Consider the following 21233-nt stretch of genomic DNA (forward strand, 5'->3'; position numbering starts at 1 on the left):
ACAGTCTAAATATATATTAGTAAAATAGCCTATGTCTAAATAGTAGTGCTTGCCGTATGGAATCGATGGATAGTATAATGGCTTCAAAAGATGCTGTCTGACTGCAAATTAAAGAGGACAAATCTAAATATAGCATACACCTAAACTGATAAAGATATATTGTTTTACATGGCAAGACATCTTTTCTGCCATAGCAAAACAGTGCTTTATTTCCCTGCTTTTACCCCTGTCTGTTTCTCTAAACTGCCATCTGCTGTAGGCAATACACTGACTATGTGTAAGTACCTCATACAACCCCACTTCAAACACAAGCTATGACTTTAATTAGATTTGTATAACCGATGTGTTGCCCATGTGTGATGATGACGGACTCCCCGATAACATTGTCTAAACGTTATCTGCCAGCAGGGATATTGCTGCGAGGTGTGTTTGGGTGTGTGTGATTATTTGTGTGCATGTGAGGCTCACCTGTGGGCTAGAAGTGTGTGTCCTCATCTACATATAAGTGCAGTTTTGTGAGTGTGTGTGTGTGTAAAGTGGTGGCGTGCTGTGCAGTGTGTTTGTTTTCTGTTGTGTTCTTGTGCTATGTCGATCTCTGTGGAGTTTATTTGTGCTTCACCACATCCTGTGCCTTTGACACCTGTGTGTGTGTGTGTGTGTGTGTGTGTGTGTGTGTCTGTGTATGTGTGTGTTCTAAATAGCAGGAGCGAAGGGAAAGGCTAACCCAGATTCATCTAACTCATTCTAACTGTCATTCTAATGCTCACTCATTCCTCCCTGTTCCCCTCATTCTGACGCCACATCCCATCAACCTGGCCCTCTACCATCCCAGAAACACACATGCTTACTCACATGTAATCCATACACACATAAACTCTGAGACAACTACTCAGTAAAGAGGTATTTCACCCATTAATACATATTTTGTATTGACCATAGATTTTATGGCTTGCGTTCTATTTGCAACAATTTGGCCAGAAATGATTTTAAATCTGAAATTAGAAAGTAAGGTAGATTTTGCTATTTTGGATCACTCGATAATGTTCTTACAAAAGCTGGACATTACCGGATATATATGAGTTTGAAATGAGTCCTGTCGTAGGATAATGTTAATTATGGACCATATACAGCTAGCTACGTTCTTTCGTAGTGTTCCACAGCTACATTACGGCAGGTTCGATTAGATAAATGTTATGTAGTTTCTCAAGTAAGCATTCTTTTCTTTCATATTCCTTCAAATGAAGGCTTATTGCCTCGTGCGTTTTCACTGACTAGGAAATGTATTGGTGTTTGGTGCATACAATACAATACACATTCACAGGAACTGAAATTACAAGGAAAGTACAAGGTCGAGGACAAAACATAGAACAAAATGAATATATATATATATATAATAGACAATGAAAATATATACTGTAAAAAATTATTATAAGAAATGTGTACAACCATGATCAAAATCTGTTTTTTAAATGTATTTGATTTAGCAAAATAACTATACTGTAGCTGATCTAATTGAAGCACAGCAGTGTGAACGCATCCTCACATTCATTCTGGGTGAAGTACTCCGTTACTGTTCAGTTTTGCCTTATTTCATTCATCTGAAAACATTGATGAAACATTTTAACTCAGAGTAATCGGGCTTCCCCATCCAAACAGGTAACATGACACAACTGACATAGTATTGCTGTCTTCAAATATCACCAATGAAAAACACAGATTGTTAGATTATAAGGTTCATTCACTTTTCAACATTTATTTCTAAAGGTAGTTTACCATGTCTTGATGTAGAACTCATATCATAGATAATGAATGAAAATGCCCTCAATCATATTATTAAAGGAAACAAAAGAAGAAACACCAGCGGTGGAAACAAATCCTACATATCTTAAAAATATATTAATAAGATGACGTACTAAAATATTTAAATTAAATAACATTTAGAATAAAATCACAAACACATTTAACTGTATTTACTTTTAATCAAAAATATCTAACTTTTGATATGCGCCAAAAAGTATATTTGAGTGAATAATTGACAAAGTATCACTGAATATAAAGTGTGTTTGTGTGTGTTTGTCCTTGTGTATTTTACTGGTTTAATCAAGCTCTTTCTTTCTTTATAAGTAGCTAATTATAGTTCTATAAAGAAAGTTGTTAAACATATTTTGTTATCGCAAAAATATATATTATTCATTTACTATTAGTTCATAAAAGTAATCTTCCTGAATCTGAAGAGGTTTGCAGAATAACACCAACAAATCATGCTGCAAAATGTGATCAATTCAGTATTAAAAAGGTATAAAATATAGACCAAGTTGTAAAACTGGCATAATCAGTTAAAAAACTCTGTCTAACGTGTGTGGACGTGTGGACGTGTGGATGTGTGTGGGGTCTTTATTTGGATGCCTGGGATGCAGACACAAGCAAATGCATGCCTCTTATGATGCAAGAGCCACAGTACCTTGCATTCAGCAGAATCTGCTAGATGCCACTGACTCCCAATCAGAAACGTGTGAAATGGGTTGGAACGATAATAGATGGTCAAAAGCAGTTAATAAAGCTTTGATCCTTGTATCACAGCTTATTAAAAATGTAATGTACAGCACACAGCCTAATCCTTTATTAGTTAACACTCAACAGTTATCTAAAGAAGAACACAATTCAAATGCTTTTTTTAATTAAATGAACACATCTGTGATTTAAAGTACGTACTTGAATATTGGTTTTATTAAACCACGATATGAACATTTAAAATAACCAGCCTATTTTAACCATGGCTACTTAAATCCAATTGCCACTTTTTCCTCAGATGTTACTTATGATACATTTATATCGTGCCAACCCCAGGGTTCATATGCTGTATAACTTTAGACTTTTTTGCTTATAAAGAAACAAGTGTATGTTCTGCAGATTCCCTTTCTCTCACGGTGGCAAGCCAGAGCTCTGCACCCGTCACCTCACGGACAACGGGTGATACAGCAAACCCCTCTGACCCTCACCTCACTCTTATCGCTTTGTCCCAATGCCAATTACCAAAGTGCTTGAATCAAACCCACAAATATCAATTAGACCAATCAAAATTAAACAAAATAAGATTGTTTTAGAGTGAAAGACAAGTATTCTTCTTTTGCTTAACCTTTCAAACCAAAACATCCTGGCTGAGATTCTTTAAAAATATGGAAGCCCTGAGAGGCAAGTAAAAAAGAAAGTAACAGTCCATTTTTTGTATAGGGTCTGATTTGTTTATCTATAACAGGTGAACAAATGTTTTGGCAGGATAATTCTTTATTTAATTTTTGTTTAAATGTGGAATGGGTGAAAAAGAAAAGAGCAGGTAGATGCATTTAAAAAAAATACTCACCACAATGTTACATAACTATTTGTTCAACCCTTTATAGTGGATATACAACAACAATAAATATTCTCTGAAGTCACTTAAATTAATTGAATCATAATAAATAAACTAAATTGATTCTAGCTTAACATTTGTTTTCAAAACATTTGTATTAAAGATTATCTTGTCCTAACCTTTTTTAAGACATGTTAAGTAATGAACACCAAAGAGAAATCAAACAAGTTCACACTTTGTAAAAAGATCACAATAGATATGTTTTATATCTAGCCTCCTAAGGCTTCCTTAATAAAGTGATTGCTCATTCAATAAAATAGATATATCCTGATCCTACATTATTGGCTTTATAAATCTTGATTCTAGATATTGTTGGTATATTGGGACAGGGCTGAGCCCACTGTTTCCTCACAGGTTGGAGAAACAGTCCCCCCCCCCCCCCCCCCTCCTGCCCCGGCTGTGCCTGCGTGGTGTTAGTCTCTCTTTTGTCTCGCCCTGTCTCCCCTCAGGTTATGGGCTGGTGCAGGATGAGATGATGTCCCCGGCCTCCATGCAGTACAGCCTGCCCTCCCCTCTGGGAGCAGAGCCCTACTGGCAGGAAGTCTCCAGCCTGGAGTGCGCCCCCATCGCCACCACCGAAGAAGACACGTTAATGGAGATGTCCGACGTTCAGGTGTGGCCCGCGGGGGTCAGCCCCTCATTAGTCACAGTGGAGGACTCCTCATTGGATGGCAGCAGTCGTGCCGACGACTCGGAGGGCACCACGCTCTCCCTTCCCTACAGCTTGGGGCGCCCAAGCAGCGGGGCCAGCGGCTCCATCATGGAGCTGGAGGAGGAGGAGGAAGAGGATGAGGATGAGGAAGGGGAGGTTGAGGAGGAGGAGGAGGAGGCGCCACAGGAGCCAGCAACTGCTCTGGCAGAATGGGACAGGGTGAGGGCCAGTGGCGCCGTGCCCAAGGTCAACCTGAACGGCCAGCTGGGAGGTCAGAGGTCTGACGGGAGGAGAGGGGAGGTCCTCGCAGTAGGAGGAGGAGGAGGAGATGTAGGGCTGGGTTCAGTGGAAGGGCTTTCTGTCGTTGCAGGCCAGCAGGTGTACGCCCAGCGGACTGAGATCTCGGGACTGAGTCGAGGGTCGGACCACAACGGGGATAACCGGTACGGTACCTCTTGGCAAATCTACATATGAATCAAGAAACAATAAGAATATAACAATTTGATATTATTTGCTCTCCAGGATGGTGGGAGGCGGAGCGTTTCAGCCTTACCTGGCAGACAAGGACTCGCTGCAGGGCTGGGGGGGCTCGGTGTCGTCGGGGCAGGACGGCAGCGTGCAGGAGGCTCTGCTGACCCCGGTGTGTGACACGAGTTACTCATGTGCTGCAGGGCACGCAGCCCTTTGATAGGGGGCGGGGCTTCTCTCACCAGGAGGCGGGCCTAAGTGCTTGCAGAGCAGCGGCGGGGCCAGGTCAGGTCGCCGACCATCAGTCGCTTCCTGCGCCTGGAGGGGGGACCTCGTTGAAGACAGTCATTATTTTGTCTTAAGAAGTCAACATCAAAATGCATTTTTCCCAGACCCCGACAAGAATGATGTGTTGTGTGCTGCAACACGTGGAATATCGGCCATGATTAATTCTTTTTGGTTCTGTTTTACATTTATGACAAACTATTTATTCTCATGCAAAAGTGGGTACTATGAATTGGTTCTTATATGTACATTTTGTTGTTCTTGTACAGAGAGAAGAGAAAAAGGACTATGCTGCCGAGGTGCGGTTTGTAGACGAACACGGACGCACGCTTGCCAGAAAGGTGCGTCAGTCCTTTTTTCATCGTACTCTCACCACATAGCCACAAGCCAAATGTTGAAAGCAGATTTGACAACAAAGCCTCTATAATTTGTTGTCAAATCTAAGTTAAGGGTAATTTCAACTCTAAAGAAGGAAGTCATAATTGAATTAAATGTATTTAATAGTTGTGAGTGTGAGACATAACCATCATCATGTCATTGTTGTCTGTATCTTGGGACTGCAGAGAGCCACATCGGTCGGCTAACGGAGAGACAAGTTTTTTGGTTACATGTAGAGGCATCAGCAGTTAACTGGTCCGAGTCTTGTTTCCTTCCCTCCTCCCTGCCTCCTTGCTCCAGGTGGGGGTGGATGAGAGAAAGGGCGCTCAGTCAGCGCAGCGCACCATTCTGCGGAGAGTTAAACACTGAAATACAAATACTGCCCGGTCCTCCAGGTACGGGACACACAACAAGCACGAGTGCATCCCAGTGCTTGGACAGAGCCCAGCAACATATCGGACTCAAAAGTCTCTCACTTGCTGTTCCATTTCTGTGCAAAATTAGAATTTGGACATAAATGATTTGGCATTCAGTTACACTTTTTGCTTTATTTTGGAAGGGCAAATTCACTTTTCCTGGGTTTTGTTTGTAAATGCTGTTCATCTCTTTTTTTCTAGGACCGGAAAGCCACTGCCAAATCATCCTCCAAAACACAACCAGAGCGCAGATGGAAATGAGAGGAAGGGGAGAGGAAGGGGAGACAAAGACTTAAGAAGTGCAAACTACAAAATGACAAACACAGAAACATCCTCAACGTGTGACCATGGAGCTCCATGAAAGAAAAGTTCAACTTGTAGTTTTATAACATTTGTAAAGAAAAATATCAACTAGACTAAGGCATGATTCTTCTTCTTCTTCTTCTTCTTCTTTTTTTTACAAAAAAACATAAATGTCAGTAAAACAACCGAGAAAAAAAAACAAAACAAAAAGTGCTTCCTGTAAACTGTAATCGCATGATGACTGCTGGTGCATGCCCTTTGACCTTTTGAACTGTCATTATCTACAAACTGAAGGGGTACAAGGTACGGGGCTGGCCCACGCTGGGGCCTTTTTTAAGGACCCTATTCCCGCCAACAGGAGTTGTGTGTGTCGGCAAGTTGAGTCCAATAACACCAACAAAAAAAAAATCGATCCCTCGATGGACGGTTCCGTATACAGCTAAGCTCATGCTGAGCCTACTGATGCTTATTTCACTGTCCCCTATTATTCTCAATGTGATATGCACTCTATGCTACGTGGACATGTGTCAGTGTGTGTGTATGTGTGCGCGTATTCTCTACCGCATGTGTTTCTTGGCTTGGAGCGGAACAAGAAAAGCCGCCGTGCTCTGCTCCCCTGCCCCCCGCTCGTGAGTGTACCTGTCTGGGTGTGCTGCTAACGTCTTTTCCTTTGTGGATGAAGCTTGTGTGTTTTTCCGTTCCTTCGGTCCACCTTGGTTTTTAAAGTATTTGTCCGACCAATGTGAGGAACATGTTGCCCGTCTTTGGATAGGGGTTGGTTGCTTGATTGTATTGTGCAGCGGCTCGACGTCACAAAGATTTCCTCCATCGTGACCTTTTTCTAACTTCTTCCGTCATTTCTCCAAGTAGCGCGCGGTATCTTGATCCTTATCAGTAGCCTCAGTCAATATGCAGTTTTAAAAAATCACAGGCCTCTTATCAGCATTTATTAGCTCCTACATTTAACGCTGAAAACGTTGCATGTGCTCCCTCTTTATCTGTTTGAAACAGCTGTAGCACCTCACCGTCAAAATGTACATTCATTCATTCATTTGAACACAGTGGTTGCATCGTAAATAAGGATTAACCTGAGGGTACAGGGATTTGTAGTTCAATGGTAGCAGGCGTAAAATAGCATCTTGCTACGAGAGTACAACATGGGATTGTGACGGGCAGCGGGGACAGACAGGTAGCACTGTGATTGTCTTATTAACACTGACCCCAGACTCGTGAACTGTGAAGACACACAAACAAAAGCACACGCACATAATCAGAAACATGTGACACAAAATAAAACGTATTGCCTAGTCGGAGAGTGTCCGATTTTGGAGTTTGCCACAGCAATAATACTTAGCAAGAACAATGAAGATGCTAGCCAGGGTTCTGGAAATACATGATTTGGAACGGTGTCGATGACTACATCTCTGAAAAAGCATTTGAGTTATGCATCAGTCAGATACAGCTCTAGCATGAGAGGGATTCTTTGTTTTTCAGCACCTAACGTAGCAAAAATTAAATCAGGATATGTTACCGTACCGAAAAAAAATTGTCTGCTGCCGTAACTTAGCTCCATTTGTTTTTTTTTTATTAATTTATTTATTATGTTCATACACTGACGTCACTGCAAACCGCCCATCGTCCTCTTCATCTCCAAAGCACTTCCTTTATGCAGAAACCTGACGGGGTCGTATACCATAGTAGCACATTTAATGGGACAATATTGAAGTACTGTAAATGCTACTGTAGCCTGAATGAGTGAGACGCCGATTGAATGAATGAATGAACGAGTTCATTAGTTCTACATCACACAAATGCACATGTTTGCATGCCCTGTCCGTGCACACAAGAGCATCATTTGATATAGCACATGTTTATAGGCTATCACACATTTCCCACTGTTACTCCACTCAGGTTTTCCGTTCTGCTCGGTCAGAATCAAAATGTTTTCCTTTTTAAGTTCCAAGTCCTCCTTTCACAGACGAGTGAGGGGCACAAAGCGAGTGTTTCTGAGGAAGACGTTGGTGTTTTGTATGGGCGGGATAGGGGTGTAAAGGAGGGGGGCAGGATGGTGTGTGTGTGTGTGTGTGTGTGTGATGGAGAGCTCTTTGATTCAAGTAAGAAAAAGAGGAGACGAAGCATTCAGTATGTAGTCAGTAACCTCTTCCAACAGGAAAGTTTCATTAAATGAATGTTAAACATTATTTCCTTTATCGTCTGCAGTACTTAAAGTGTTTTATTTAAGTTAGCTGTACTAGCATTATGCATCTAAAGTGACGAGTTACCTTCTCACCTCTTGTACTGTATCAGCGCAAGAAGGGAGTTAGATTTGGGGATGTTAAAGACAATTTAATTCATCTTGTGTTAAGGTAATAATCCTTACAATTTCGAGATTTAAACCCCAAATGGTATAATATATTTGTGTCATGTTTAGCATGTAGAGTTTTCCTATAGTTGCTTTCTTTATTGGTGGATTTGACAGCATTAAATCAGTATTACAGTCCGTTGACGCTGTGGACATTTCTCTCCATTAATATGATCAGCTTACAGTTTTATAGTCCTTTACATTGTCGATATTGACAAAGTAGCCACCAAGACTACAATTTAAAAATGTCTCTGGGGAAAGCTTTAAAACTTATTTTGACTTTCATGTTGGACATAAAATGTAAAAAAAAACTACTTATAACAAGAAAACATTTTCTTTGCTGGTTTATGAGAAAAGTATTAGAGAAGGGATTCTGTCTATCAGGTGTGGTACCTGTACGCTCAAATGTAGTTGGTATTAATCCATTTTGAAAATTAGAAGATATTCGATGTGGCCACCCAAAAAAGATTTATGGCTGAAGTTTATTTTAATGTAATTCTTCTGCTTCCTTCCTGAACGATAACTTAGATTTGCAATTTGAATCAAACAAGTCAGTGAGCCTTTGTACTAACATCAGTACAACTCCACCGTGTGTGTGTGTGTGTGTGTGTGTGTGTGTGTGTGTGTGTGTGTGTGTGTGTGTGTGTGTGTGTGTGTGTGTGTGTGTGTGTGTGTGTGTGTGTGTGTGTGTGTGTGTGTGTGTGTGTGTGTGTGTGTGTGTGTGTGTGTGTGTGTGTGTGTGTGTGTGATGGTGTTTGGTTTGAAACCTTGTTGGATCAGGGGGAGGAAAAGAGAGTTTTTACCAGGCTTGTGACCTGAGAGGACGTGTAACCTATGGCGATGTATTTAAAAAAAGAGTATTGTAAAATTAACTGTGGCGAAAGAATAGAGGTCACCTATACTCCTTTAGAATGGATACATGACAATGTAAACGCAATATCATATTAATCTATCCTAAGGAATGCAACTGCGCACATGCGGAAAAAAAATCTGTTTTTATGAAAATATGTGTATAAATATATGACAAAATATATTTAATTAGAATGCTATGCACCCTCATAGAGTTGTTATGGATGTTCTTTAAGCATTATCTAGAGTAGGCCAACGCCCACATCATGGGGAATGTAGAGGCTTCGTAGCTATGACCACTTGTTTTCTTTTCTTTTGTATTGTCCTGGAGAGAGGATAAACAAACGTGAATATGTATACAAGCCTTTCAATCAGAATCATTCTGACATATGTATAGATCATCTTACCCTGTACACCAGCTCAAACCATTTACAAGACTTAATAAACAAAGATGTGACATAAATGTGGTGTCCTGTTTTTTGTAAAATGGGAAATTAGTGCAGCTTTTATATATATTTTTGTATTCAATAACATTCATTGACTATTGGGAGTTTAAAGTGCTATAGCTTTTATGGTGTTTTCATGTTTGTTTTTTTCATTAATGCTTTATTTTATGGGTCTAACATATCAAAACCATACAAAATGCTTTTTTTATTTTATTAGCAATTTGATTTATTTTATAGTACTGCTCCAAATACATATAGGTTTGTATAGTATTTCTTATTGTAGATTGTATTGGTTGTATAGATTGATGCTTACCATATCAATTATACCATAGAAAACCATTTTTTTAAATATTTAAAAATATTATTAATTTGTTGTGTTTTTATAGTAATACACATAATATTTGTATTTGTACACATACACATAATATTTGTACTTCATATACAATCGTTGGGTATTTTACTGGATGTTTCCTATGACTACAAATATTTTTTTAATTACATGAAAAAGGTTTTTTGCATGTAATTTTAAAACAAAATTGTATTTTTGTTCTTTATATCACTGTGAATACTTTTTTATTAAGGATTTGTTACGATTGAAGTTGTATCTGTGATTGATAGAGCAGCCTGCAGATCCGGAAGAAATAAAACCTCCTCGTGTTGTGATTGGCTGGAAACAGGGGGCGTCACAACCATGTTTCCAGCCAATCACAGCGCTCCACTCCACATGTTGTTTTGAAGGAGGTTCCTGGAATGTTTTGGACCTGCTCTCACCACGTGGAGGCTCAAAGTAACTTCTCAGTTTCACTGCGTGTTGAGCACCTGAAGCAGTTAGCCCTGTCTGTGGCCTTTAAGTATTATTAAAACAGAACCGTGTTGTGAGACATGTCAGCGGCAGGCCAGCCCACCAGGAGCCAGAACATCCCGGCCGTGAGACGGGTCACCATCCACGATGCTGCCCACATGCCGCAGGACTACTCCACGACCCCCGGGGGGACTCTGTTCAGCACTACGCCAGGAGGTAACGAAGAAATGGGTCTTGTTATTGGGTTTAACACAGTTTAAATACGATATGCATTAAGAGAAAGATCAGTAATGAAAGGGGGGGGGGGGAGCATTTAAAGGGACACTTACATGGAAAATCTGCACGACATTTCTGAAGAATGTCACGTTGATCCTGAAACCAGCATTTCAACATGTATTTAGTTATAGGGAGATTCATTGGGAGTTACTTCCCTTTTTCACAAACGCCCTGATCACGTTCACACAGGCTAGGCTGTGTTCAAAAACACTTGTTGTTTATACTATTTTCTGCAGCTGCCCTAAGGAAGTACTGTAGTATGCATCCTACGGCCCAATCCCAAACCACGTCCTACACCCTACCCCTACACACTACCCCTCCGTGACTGAGTGAACTCCGTGGAGTGACACTCGCAGCTCAATGAGGCTCCCTCCTGTCAGATGGAGGGAGTAAATACAGCAGCAAGCTTTGGGACAAACTCCCCTCTCTCCGGTAGAAACAGGAAATGTCGTAACTGTATGTAACAACGGTTTCAAATCAGCATCTCTTTGACAAAAAATGTAAATTAATAACTAAAATAAAACTCCAAACATCTTTAATTGTGTTTAATCTTTTTTGTAAAGCTCTTAGTTTACAAAAAATAAGCTTCTTAGTTTTTGCAACAGTCTGTAAATATACCCAACTTTATAATAAAATGCACACATTTACCTTTTTCTAGACTAAACACAGGTCTACGATCCTAAGTTAAAAAAAATGAGGTTATCATGAGGTTGTTAACATCGCAGTTTATCAGTGGATGTTTGCTGGAACTACTTGTAAACAGCGTGTTTCCTGACCGACACACACAGCGTGACTCCGGTCAGATAGAGACCGGTCTCAAGTCAGCTCCGATGCAGACTCGTTGTTTGATGGCTTGATAGCCCACTCCCCCTCCACACCGCTCCACACTCGTTGGTTTGGAACAGCACTTAATGTGGCGGACCCTCCGCACGAACGCGCAAACGGAGGGGTCGGGGGCGGTTTGGGATTGGGCCTACGTCACAACACTTGGATTTGACCCTCTTGCTCATATCAACACCGCAAAGCATTATCGTTGAGAAATGCCAGTAAAGCATGCTGGATGCAAACTGCAAAAATAGTTACAGGATGCACTATTTTTGGCACATACGTTTGACATGCTGCACAGTATGGGAGCATGGGTATTGGAACGCACCAAATATTACACATTCTCACCTGGAAAGGTCATTTTCCCTCCCAAATTCTGTTATTCCGGGGATTGAACCTATGACCTTCTTATCTAATGTTTGCCTATCTGACCTATTAGCCGCCACTTACCATTTATGACCCCAACTTTAGCCAGATTTGTATTTTAAACTGCTCCAATTCACACAGTATGTTGGTTAAATGGAATATCTCTGTGTTGCCATAGATTGAAGTGAATGGTTTGTAAATGTAAACATTACTCCATGGATTTATATTTGGATACGCTATGGAAAAAAAGAGAATAATCCTACCAGATAATAATAATATATATTTTTTATTTATTTATATATATATTGTGGCATTTAAACTGTTATTTATAAAGGAAATTTAAAATATTTGATGGTTTTGGCATCTTCTGTGTTCAGTGTGAGTAGGCTCAGGCTGTAGCTGCTCTCACATAATCGAGTATGTTCAAATATAGCCCGTCCTCGGTCCCGTCCTATTTATAGTCTTGTTATTACAGCAGGCTGCTGTTTAGCTGCGGCAACTTGTTTACTAGAGTTTGGCTTCACCAGGACACGTGTGTGATACTATAGAGGAAGAACATGCGCTTATAATAACCTTATGTGTTTTAAAAGCAACATATGTTTCCGTGGATACATGCAAGATACTAAAAATTAACAAACTTTCACCTACTTGCCATGAAAACCTAAATTAGATATATGTTTTTTGGCTCATCAACCGACTAAAAGCCAGTTTCACACGCATCAACACGCTGAGTTATTGGCCAATAAATGTATTCCGCATTTTTTGCTCATATCTAATCTTGACACCTTGGGAAATCTCCAGTGACGAGAGTGATGCAAAAAAGTGTTTTCACTCTGCTGCGGTGAGAAAGTTACACATGTCGTCCATTATAAATGATAGTGTGTTCTGCCACAGATGAGGGCAGATTTACACAGATAAGACAGAATTGGTGCAGGTACGGTTAGTGGACTGATCTCGGGGCCAAAAATAAATGGGTCATTGGTCATGGGCGTGTGTGCAGTGAACACACAACAGTCCTCTTAAAGGGGAACAAGAAGTACTGCACAATACTGTGGGATGGATGAGGGCTCATAAATATCTTTAATACTTTCTTTATGTTAATAATGATTGAATTAATATTGTGCTATACTTGGAGGTATATTTTGTTCAATTGTATTGTATTAGATTGAGTTAAATGCTATTTATTTTGTATCTTATATCTAATAAACAAGTTACCAGTTTTAAATGTATGCTTCTACATCTTCTTGAATATATTTTAATAATATTTCCACTGGTAACAAATGTTAAATATGGAGATTAGTCGCTTAGATTTCTGTTTAAATTAATAATAATAATACATTTTATTTAGAGGCACCCAAGGACACCTTACAATTCAGAAATTATTCTATATTTATTTATATTTGTCTTTTTCGAACTGGTTAGAATTCTTCAATGTGGATATTAGCTGCTGAATTGTATTTTATTTCATTTTAATTTTAAGTTAAACTGACTCAAGTGCTATTTAACTGAATGTACACTATGAATACAGCTGTAGCACATTTTGATCTCCTGAAATTCAACATATTATAGTATCAAAATATGGAAAATAATTAACTTTAGAGTCTTTTCTGCTGCTTCCTACAGGTACCAGAATCATCTACGACAGGAAGTTCCTCCTGCAGTGTCGGACGTCCCCCCTCGCCCGCACCCCCCCCCAATCTGCCCGACATCCCCGGGGTCACCAGGCCGTTGAAACCCAACGACAGAAACCAGCCGGAACAGACCCCCCCCTGCAATAACTCCGACCACAGCCTGCTTACAGAGGAGAGCGCAGGTAAACAGATCTGTATATCTAAAAAAGGACATGAGCAGCCATTAACCACTTCCTTCTTCTCACTCCAATGTCTTTTCTTTCTCTTGTAGACGACCAGTTTGAAATGGATATCTGAAGAGCCTCTGCTGCAAGGATAAAAGTGATTCCCAACATTTTTATTTCTTTTTTTTATGTCCAGTGAGACAGTGACATAAGAAGCATAGTCTTACTGAGCCAGGTAATCTTCCTTCAGATTTGTTCTGAAAACGAGATGGCATTTTTTTGTTGTTGTAATGCTTAATATGTGAAAGAATGTTGTTCTCTTACGAAACAACATGCATGCATAATTGTTTCTTTACTTTGAATACACTTGACTTTGTATGACCTGTGACATATTTGACAAGGAAGTCAAAGTCTTGTTGAAATTAAACAATCAATATTTTATGTGATTTGACTAATTTGATGACTTTTAACAGGTCTTAAAATTATTCAATGTTTCACAGATAAATTACTGAAATGATTTGTTGGTTATACGGTGTAAATCAAGAGCCAGGGACTCTGAAATGAGAACACATTTTTAAGCACCCCCTTATGATCATAACACTGAAGCCTATTCTAACTAGGGTTGCGGTCGGATAATCCAAAAATCAGCTCCTAACGTCTAACCCTATCGTTTATCCCTTGACCTCTGAGTGAAACGTCACGGGGTTAAGGGATAGTGGATAGGAGAATTCAAAAGGACTTAGGAGAGTACTTTAGAGAATCCGACTGCACTTTCACTATCCGACGTGTTTATGATGCGCCAGCGGACGTCATGAATGTGCGTCTGCTGCTGTGGGGAAACTATGGAAACTACAGTTTTCTATTCAGCGGACTACAACATGGATGTTTAATAAGAACGAGGGACTACTGTAAACTCATCTAGAGACTCTGCACCGTGCTCTGATGCTGTTGTTTTATGCTTTATGAACGTGGACAACAGAGAAACATATTCTTCATGACCAAAGTTGGAATTTAAATTAAAAAGGAAAGTGAAACTTATGCTCGTCACCCTCTCCCTCCGGTCCACATTAATACAAATGATCCCAATACGCATGCCATGATTGTATGAAAATATCTTAAAAGAAATACAGATGTATTTATTATAAACGTTAGTCCTTAACATCTATCACTGTGTATATCACCATTCAAACATCTTTTAAAAGTTGAACAAACTCCACACAGCTCAGTAAAGACTGTGAAATGTTGACTTTATTTTATCATTTCAGTAAAAACTAACGTTCATATTTCTCTTTTTGATTATAATACTGATGAACGTTCAAAACAAAGCACTTTGGCAACTTACCACATACGTTTTTAAAAAGCTTAATAAGCACCGTAACTTTCATGATATAATTTCTCGGTCATAATCGGTTGTTTTCCCGTGAACGGCCGACTGTTGAGTGACGGCAAATGCTGCGGCTGCAATGCATTGTGGGGCAGCATTTTCTCCTCTCCTTTCGGTTAGGGAGGTCCAGTGGTTCCTAAGCTACAGGAGGTTATAAAGGAAGTTTGAAACCTCCTTTCCTATCATCTAGAGCAGGGGTGTCAAACTCAATTTCATCGCGGGCCACATCAGCATTATGGTTGCACTCAAAGGGCCGGTTGTAACTATATAAATATACATATATAATATACATAATATAATGTATTATATTACATTATCGCCTCTGAATTGGATTATTATGGGATAGGGTAATAACTTCATAAATAATTATGTCTGAAAGCAGAAGTCCAGGGCAAATAATTGCAAGTCTCTTCAGTGTGCATGTCACAAAATGAGATGCATTGTGGGACATGTAGTTTATGAGCAACCTGCTTCTGTAAAGTGGCATGTGATCATAATAAACGTATTATATTCTTTGCAAGCTCTTGCGGGGCCACATAAAATGAAGTTGCGGGCCGGATTTGGTCCCCGGGCCTTGAGTTTGACACCCGTGATCTAGTGAATTGGAACGGCACTTATCATGGCTGCCACTGAGGTACTTCCGGGTCATTTCACTCCGTTAGGAAGTTTCCTAAGCTAAATGGACTATTGGACCGCAACCTAGTACTTTTGTTAACATCCAGCAGATACAGAGCAACATTAGTTCCTCACCACCTGACCTGCTAAATCTAAGTCTGATATTCAGCTCTGTTTTGGTCGTTGTTACGTCACTGCACCATGTTCAGCATAGCTGACTTTGTTACCTGATGTATACAGTAATAAGTACATTTACTCAAGTACTGTACTTAATTCCATTTGTAGGTACTTGAGTATTTCCATGTTGTGCTACTTTGTACTTCTACTCCTCTAAATGTCAGAGGTGAATTGTGTACTTTTACTCCACTACATGTATTTAATACCTTTAGTTACTTTACAGAATTTGATAAATTATGTGAAATATAACTAACTCTTAAATCAGACTTGAGTTACACCTGGAGTAAATTCACAAGCTACCTGCAGTATACAAAGTCATTCAAACTAGCTGCACCTTTACCAGCTTTGATAACACTTTAATGCATCAATAATTATAATAATAATAATATAAAATATGTTATTCTGAAATGTTTACTTTTGGTACTTTTAGTATATTTTGATGCTTATACTTTTGTACTTTTTCTTGAGTAACATTTTTAATGCAGGACTTTTACTTGTAAGAGTATTCCTACACTCTGGTACTTATACTTTTACTAAGTACAAGATCTGAGTACTTCTCCCATCTCTGCTGTTTTAAAAGTGTATTTGTAAAAGTGATTCCTGGAAACCAGTCTTTATATTTGAACACTCAAATGCCTGCTGAGCCTCATAGCATAGCAACCCTACAAAGTTCGAGGAAATTAGCCACTTTTAGGCTCTTGTAAAAACCCTTAAATAAAAACCATCACACACTTTGTTCTGATAAGAAATAATGTATTGTATTAGTGTACACGTTAAACATACAAGGATCCATGTGACCCGACATCTCAATAAAGTTAAAAGCGCTTCAACCATTCTGACATTTGTAATTTCAATGGCATTAAACATTTCAGTCTTACATTTTTTTTTAAAAGAAGAGTTTGTACATAAGACTTGTACAACTACTGTTAGACTTTTCTATAGTGCTTTAGTTAATGACCATGTTTACATTATGTTTCATCTTACTGGATCATACATTGCCATAATCAACCCCTCTAAACTTGAATTCATCCATTTTCAATCCAAGGTAAAACTAAGGTCCCCTGATATTTACAAAAAACTACAAATAATTTACAACTCTTGATTTTACAAATCCATTATTTAGAGCTATGTCCAGGATGAAGCTTGTCCATTCCTTCCTGCCAGCTGCCTCTGTCCCAATGTCAGGCTGGACTTCTGTAAAGTGCCTGTGATCCTCCGTCCACTGTGTGTCTCTGAGTGGCTCAGTTTTAGTGTTGACTTTTCTGGGCCTTCTGCTCGATTCTATTTCACCTTTATCCAAAAGGTTTTCAGGTATTTCGCTCAGTGGCAGCCGCACTCCTCCACCACCATGTTCTCGTGATGCCTCATGACCATCTTCCCCGCCTCGTAGTACAGCATGGAGAGCGGTCCCAGGTGTGTCGGCACACAGGACAGACACGGCACCTTGTCTGGGCGGTGGAGCTTCAGAAGGCTCTGGAAAGATAAAGAGATACAATGATGGATTAGACAACATGTAGGGTATCATTGGTAAACCTCATTACTGGAAAGACTATACAAAAAGAGAAGTCTTAAACTCAGTCTTACCTGCATGTATGCATGGTTGGTTGGAGTGAAGGTCTCGTCCACTGGGTTGGGGCAGCTCCCCTCACAGCGGTAGGCGTTGTACTGTTTGGGATAGACGATCCACTCGCTCCAGCCGATCTTCTCAAAGTCCACTACCATGTCCACCCTCCTGCAGAGAGGACCCTTGCTGACAGGGGCCGATTCAGCCACTCCCTTCCTCTGGTGCTGGGTGTGCTGGTGCCTGTTGGCTCTGCGGCTCCTCGGCTTGGAACCAGAGCCAGGGGCCACTCTCTCCCGGTCAAAGCTGACGTACTTGGAGTGCTCTGCTGTGCGGATGAGTGTTGGCATGCGCTGGTTGTTCAGGTTCTGCCTTGAGAAGACCACCATCATGACCCGGTCAGCAGTAAGGTATTGGACTCCCTCCTGCTCTTCCTCCTCCTCTTCCTCCTGTGTGGTGTGCTCCTGCTGCAGCCAGCGACTGAGCACCCCCGTCATGTTGACCACCTTCCAGGAGGAGGGGGATACCGTGGCGCCGGGGTGAGCTTTCAGGCGGCCCAGGAACATCCTGTTCTCTGAGCAGTGCGTGTCGGAGCAGCGCCCCCTGTGTGAGTGGTAGACGTCCACTGAGGCTCGGGGAGACTCAGTGAAGGCGGACAGGCGGATGCGAAGTTCTGCCAGCTGGACGTTGTCGCTCGCAGACATGGAGGACAGGTCAAAGGTAACGGACCACCTTTTGCCAATCTGCTGGCAGCCTGAAATAAATAGGAATAAAAAAATGTGTTAAAATCTTCCATCACCTAAACAATAGAATGCATTTCATTACATTTGGTACTGCAAAAACAATGTCCAATTTCTCATTCAGTATGTAAACATGTGATGATTCGACAGCTTGTATTCCTTATAAGGGAACTGCATGCTAAAACACATTCATCATTATTTGATGAGGCAAATTATTAAATTAAGGTGAAAATAATACAGGCATTTATCAAAAGGAACTGCAGAAATAGAGTATTTCTTAAATATATGTTTTTTAAAGAACAACATAAATCCCACATGCACAATATGCCATAGAAAAACTGCACATGATATTAATCTGATTTATGATGAAAACTCACTTGTAGCGACCAGGCTGATGACAGAGTCGGAGTCCTGCATGGCAGGGTCCTCGGTCATCGTGTGGCTCAGGCTGTTGGCCAGGTTCTTGGCCCGCTTCTCGGTCAGCACGGTCCGGTAGAGCTGCATCATGTAGAATGGCAGCCTGCTGCTCTGCTTCCTCTGCAGGATGTGCTTGGAGCCGCCACTCATCCCTCGGAGCAGTGCGTCAGGGTGCATCCCGGGAAAAGGCTGTGCGCCGAGACACACAACCAAATACACCAGGAGAAGAAGCGCAAAAGACAAATCCATAGGTCCCTTCATAATTCCTTAGTGTGATGTTGTCTCTTCCACAGGTAGATCCCAAATGCTCCAGATGAGATGCTGAGGCCAGGATTTATAGTCCCACCCCTTTCTCCTGACGGTCTTTGAAGAGCTGTCAATCCGGAGGGCGTGTGTGATCCAGGGGGGCGCTCAAAGACTTAATGTTACATGGGTCGTTGTGTATCGAAACCAATTGCCTGTGTAGTTGTAAAAGTGTAAAATGGCACCACTCTGACTGTTGTTGTTTTGGGTTAAAGATCCCTTTGATACGAAGGCATGACAATAATATCAGTTAAGTAGATTACGAGCTGCGCTGTGATTAATTGGGACGTAACATGGGAGTTAATCAGAATGTTAAACGTACCATCAATATTTGACACAAGTTAATGGAGATTTCCTTTTGCATTTAAAATATTGATAAACTTTTTTATAAAGGCTTATCTGCCATATATTTTGAAAAAGTAATCATTACTTGTTGGCATATATAGCCTATGTTTACGAACGAAGTTCAATATATTTATTGGATAATTACTTTAAATATGTAGTTAACAATTATAAACAAATACAATAACCAGACATATTCAACAAAGACGCTATTTAGAGATAAATCGAGTGCTTCTGCTGATGTGTCAAATATGTTCCCTCTCCAATTTTGTGGAAATCTTATCTTATTCGTTATGATGGTTTTATTGAATTTCTTTGAATTCTTATTTGTTGTGTTTATTTATAAACTAAAGGTTAAAATGTTGTATCTAAAGACCTAAAATAACAACAATTATCAAATCATTTATATTGATATTGAAACTGGGCAGGAGGATGTGTGATCATTCTCAACATGTAAAATGTATACATGTAAAAACTAAAGATTAATAAAAAATAAGCAAAATATCACGATATGTTTGTCTATTATATTCTTAAAAAATAGATGTTATGTGTATACATTTATCTCAAATACACGGGTTTTTATACACATATTTTCAGATGAGCTGCAATAATCCACAATTCTGGACAACTTCAAAAAAAAGATGTAATACAGCAACTGTCAGGTAATCTGCCATGATAAGTGACAGCAGCATCTTGAAAGGAACATTAATGTGTCGGACATGGCAGATAATCGTTGCCCATTCATAAGTCAAACTGCACACTTGAGCTCAAAGGAAAGCAGAACGTGTTGATAACAAACTACAAAGCCTTGATGAGCATATTGAAAAGAACCAAATAAATGCCATTAGTGTAGGCTACGTCTTGTTCTATGAAAGTTCTTAATTGACACGACATGAAAACAACTTTTGTTTTACAATGTATTGCACGTTTGGAGCAAGAGTGTAACAAAAGTGCAAAACATTAGTACAAAATCAGCATATTCACTATAACGAAAACCAAACTTAAAACGATGTGTGTTGCTTGACGGTATGGAAAGTAACTTTATTTAATTAGGAACTGTAAGTCCATTCAAGTAAAGAACAATTTCGAGTTACTTTTAAGAGGTATACTTCACCTGAATATTTCCATTCTTATGCTTCAAAAACTTCTAATCCACTATGACAACATAGAGTCGTTTTTAGATTTACATTATTAATACATACATTATTATAATATTAGGCTTCTCATCATAATAAATAGTCGAACTGGGCCAATATTTACAAGCTGCAGCTATACATTATAATCTTGAGACAAATGTACTTTTAGTTACATTATATGTGTCCTTAAATAAATTGTTGAATGAACTTGTATTCTGTTGTATTGTTACTTTTACTTGAGTAAACTTTCTTTGTTATGAGGTTAAATATATTACAGCTGTTATAAGAAAGATCATTTGAAACGTTTTTAATGTTTTATATCCCTATAATCTCGATAATTGTAGTTCTGCATTTATCTGGCAAACCCTGTCCTGCATAACTGATTTTTTAGTTTAACTTATGGACGCAGTTTTACCTAAATTAAAGGTACCAATACACGAATAGTTTACGTGCAATCGTTCTATGCATAAAAGGCACATGCTATCCAAAATGTCCACGGCTTTATCACATCATAGAGAGCACTTCAAGAGGGAATAATCGAATAACACCAGTAGCAATTCACTGCTCCGAAAATGTATATTTAGCTGAGTTTAGTTGTAAGTGTCAACCTACTTCAAAAGTTAGTGACTTCAGACACTTTATATCTGATCGTTGCCCATCGTTGGTCAAGGGGACTTTATGCTAAGTACAATGCTTTGATTATTTTTTAATCGTTTTTAGTGTAAACACGCTAAACCTTTCCAACACTCACATCACTGGAAGTAAATGTAAGCCATTGGACGAAAGGCAGCACATGAATAGCTCGCTCTCTTTCAAATGAACACATTAAACAGATTTACCTGCTAAATTATCTAAACTCTAACTGTCCAAACTTTAATTAGCCTACCAAATCTGAGGTGTGTGGAGAAAATTCCTTAGAAGTTATC

General features: G+C 39.6%; 2 protein-coding genes and 1 pseudogene across 10 annotated transcripts in view; 2 read left to right on the forward strand and 1 right to left on the reverse strand.

The window, feature by feature from the left end:
- Window positions 1-9585, forward strand: part of ank1b (ankyrin 1, erythrocytic b) — a 93640-nt gene extending 84055 nt beyond the window's left edge. For 5 of the 9 annotated variants that reach the window (XM_034229267.1, XM_034229272.1, XM_034229268.1 and 2 more), the window contains 5 exons: window positions 3859-4504; window positions 4584-4701; window positions 5084-5155; window positions 5493-5587; window positions 5810-9585. In XM_034229267.1, the coding sequence (XP_034085158.1) occupies window positions 3859-4504; window positions 4584-4701; window positions 5084-5155; window positions 5493-5561 (905 nt within the window). In that variant the 3' untranslated portion in view covers window positions 5562-5587; window positions 5810-9585. Of the gene's footprint in view, window positions 1-3858; window positions 4505-4583; window positions 4702-5083; window positions 5156-5492; window positions 5588-5809 lie in introns of those variants that run through there. The other 4 variants (XM_034229275.1, XM_034229276.1, XM_034229270.1 and 1 more) reach the window with 3 other exon arrangements.
- Window positions 9586-10285: 700 nt separating this feature from the next.
- LOC117554774 lies at window positions 10286-14078 on the forward strand (annotated as a pseudogene).
- Window positions 14079-16448: 2370 nt separating this feature from the next.
- ndr1 (nodal-related 1) lies at window positions 16449-18811 on the reverse strand. Its single transcript, XM_034229306.1, has 3 exons — window positions 18487-18811; window positions 17393-18123; window positions 16449-17281 (listed from the first exon to the last, which is right to left on the reverse strand). Exons 1-3 carry the CDS (start codon window positions 18785-18787, stop codon window positions 17129-17131), a joined length of 1185 nt encoding a protein of 394 aa, XP_034085197.1. The 5' UTR covers window positions 18788-18811; the 3' UTR covers window positions 16449-17128.
- Between the last annotated feature and the right edge of the window lie 2422 nt (window positions 18812-21233).

This window comes from Gymnodraco acuticeps, unplaced genomic scaffold (assembly GCF_902827175.1).
Source record: "Gymnodraco acuticeps unplaced genomic scaffold, fGymAcu1.1, whole genome shotgun sequence".
NCBI classification, from domain to species: domain Eukaryota; kingdom Metazoa; phylum Chordata; class Actinopteri; order Perciformes; family Bathydraconidae; genus Gymnodraco; species Gymnodraco acuticeps.

What these genes read in the sequence shown, in the direction of transcription:
- ndr1 (XM_034229306.1), bottom strand. Translation starts at nt 18,787, where the DNA reads ATGAAGGGACCTATGGATTTGTCTTTTGCGCTTCTTCTCCTGGTGTAT. An exon ending in CATCAGCCTGGTCGCTACAA is followed by an intron (nt 18,124 to 18,486) that starts GTGAGTTTTCAT and finishes TATTTATTTCAG; the next exon opens with GCTGCCAGCAGATTGGCAAA. An exon ending in CCAACCATGCATACATGCAG is followed by an intron (nt 17,282 to 17,392) that starts GTAAGACTGAGT and finishes TTATCTTTCCAG; the next exon opens with AGCCTTCTGAAGCTCCACCG.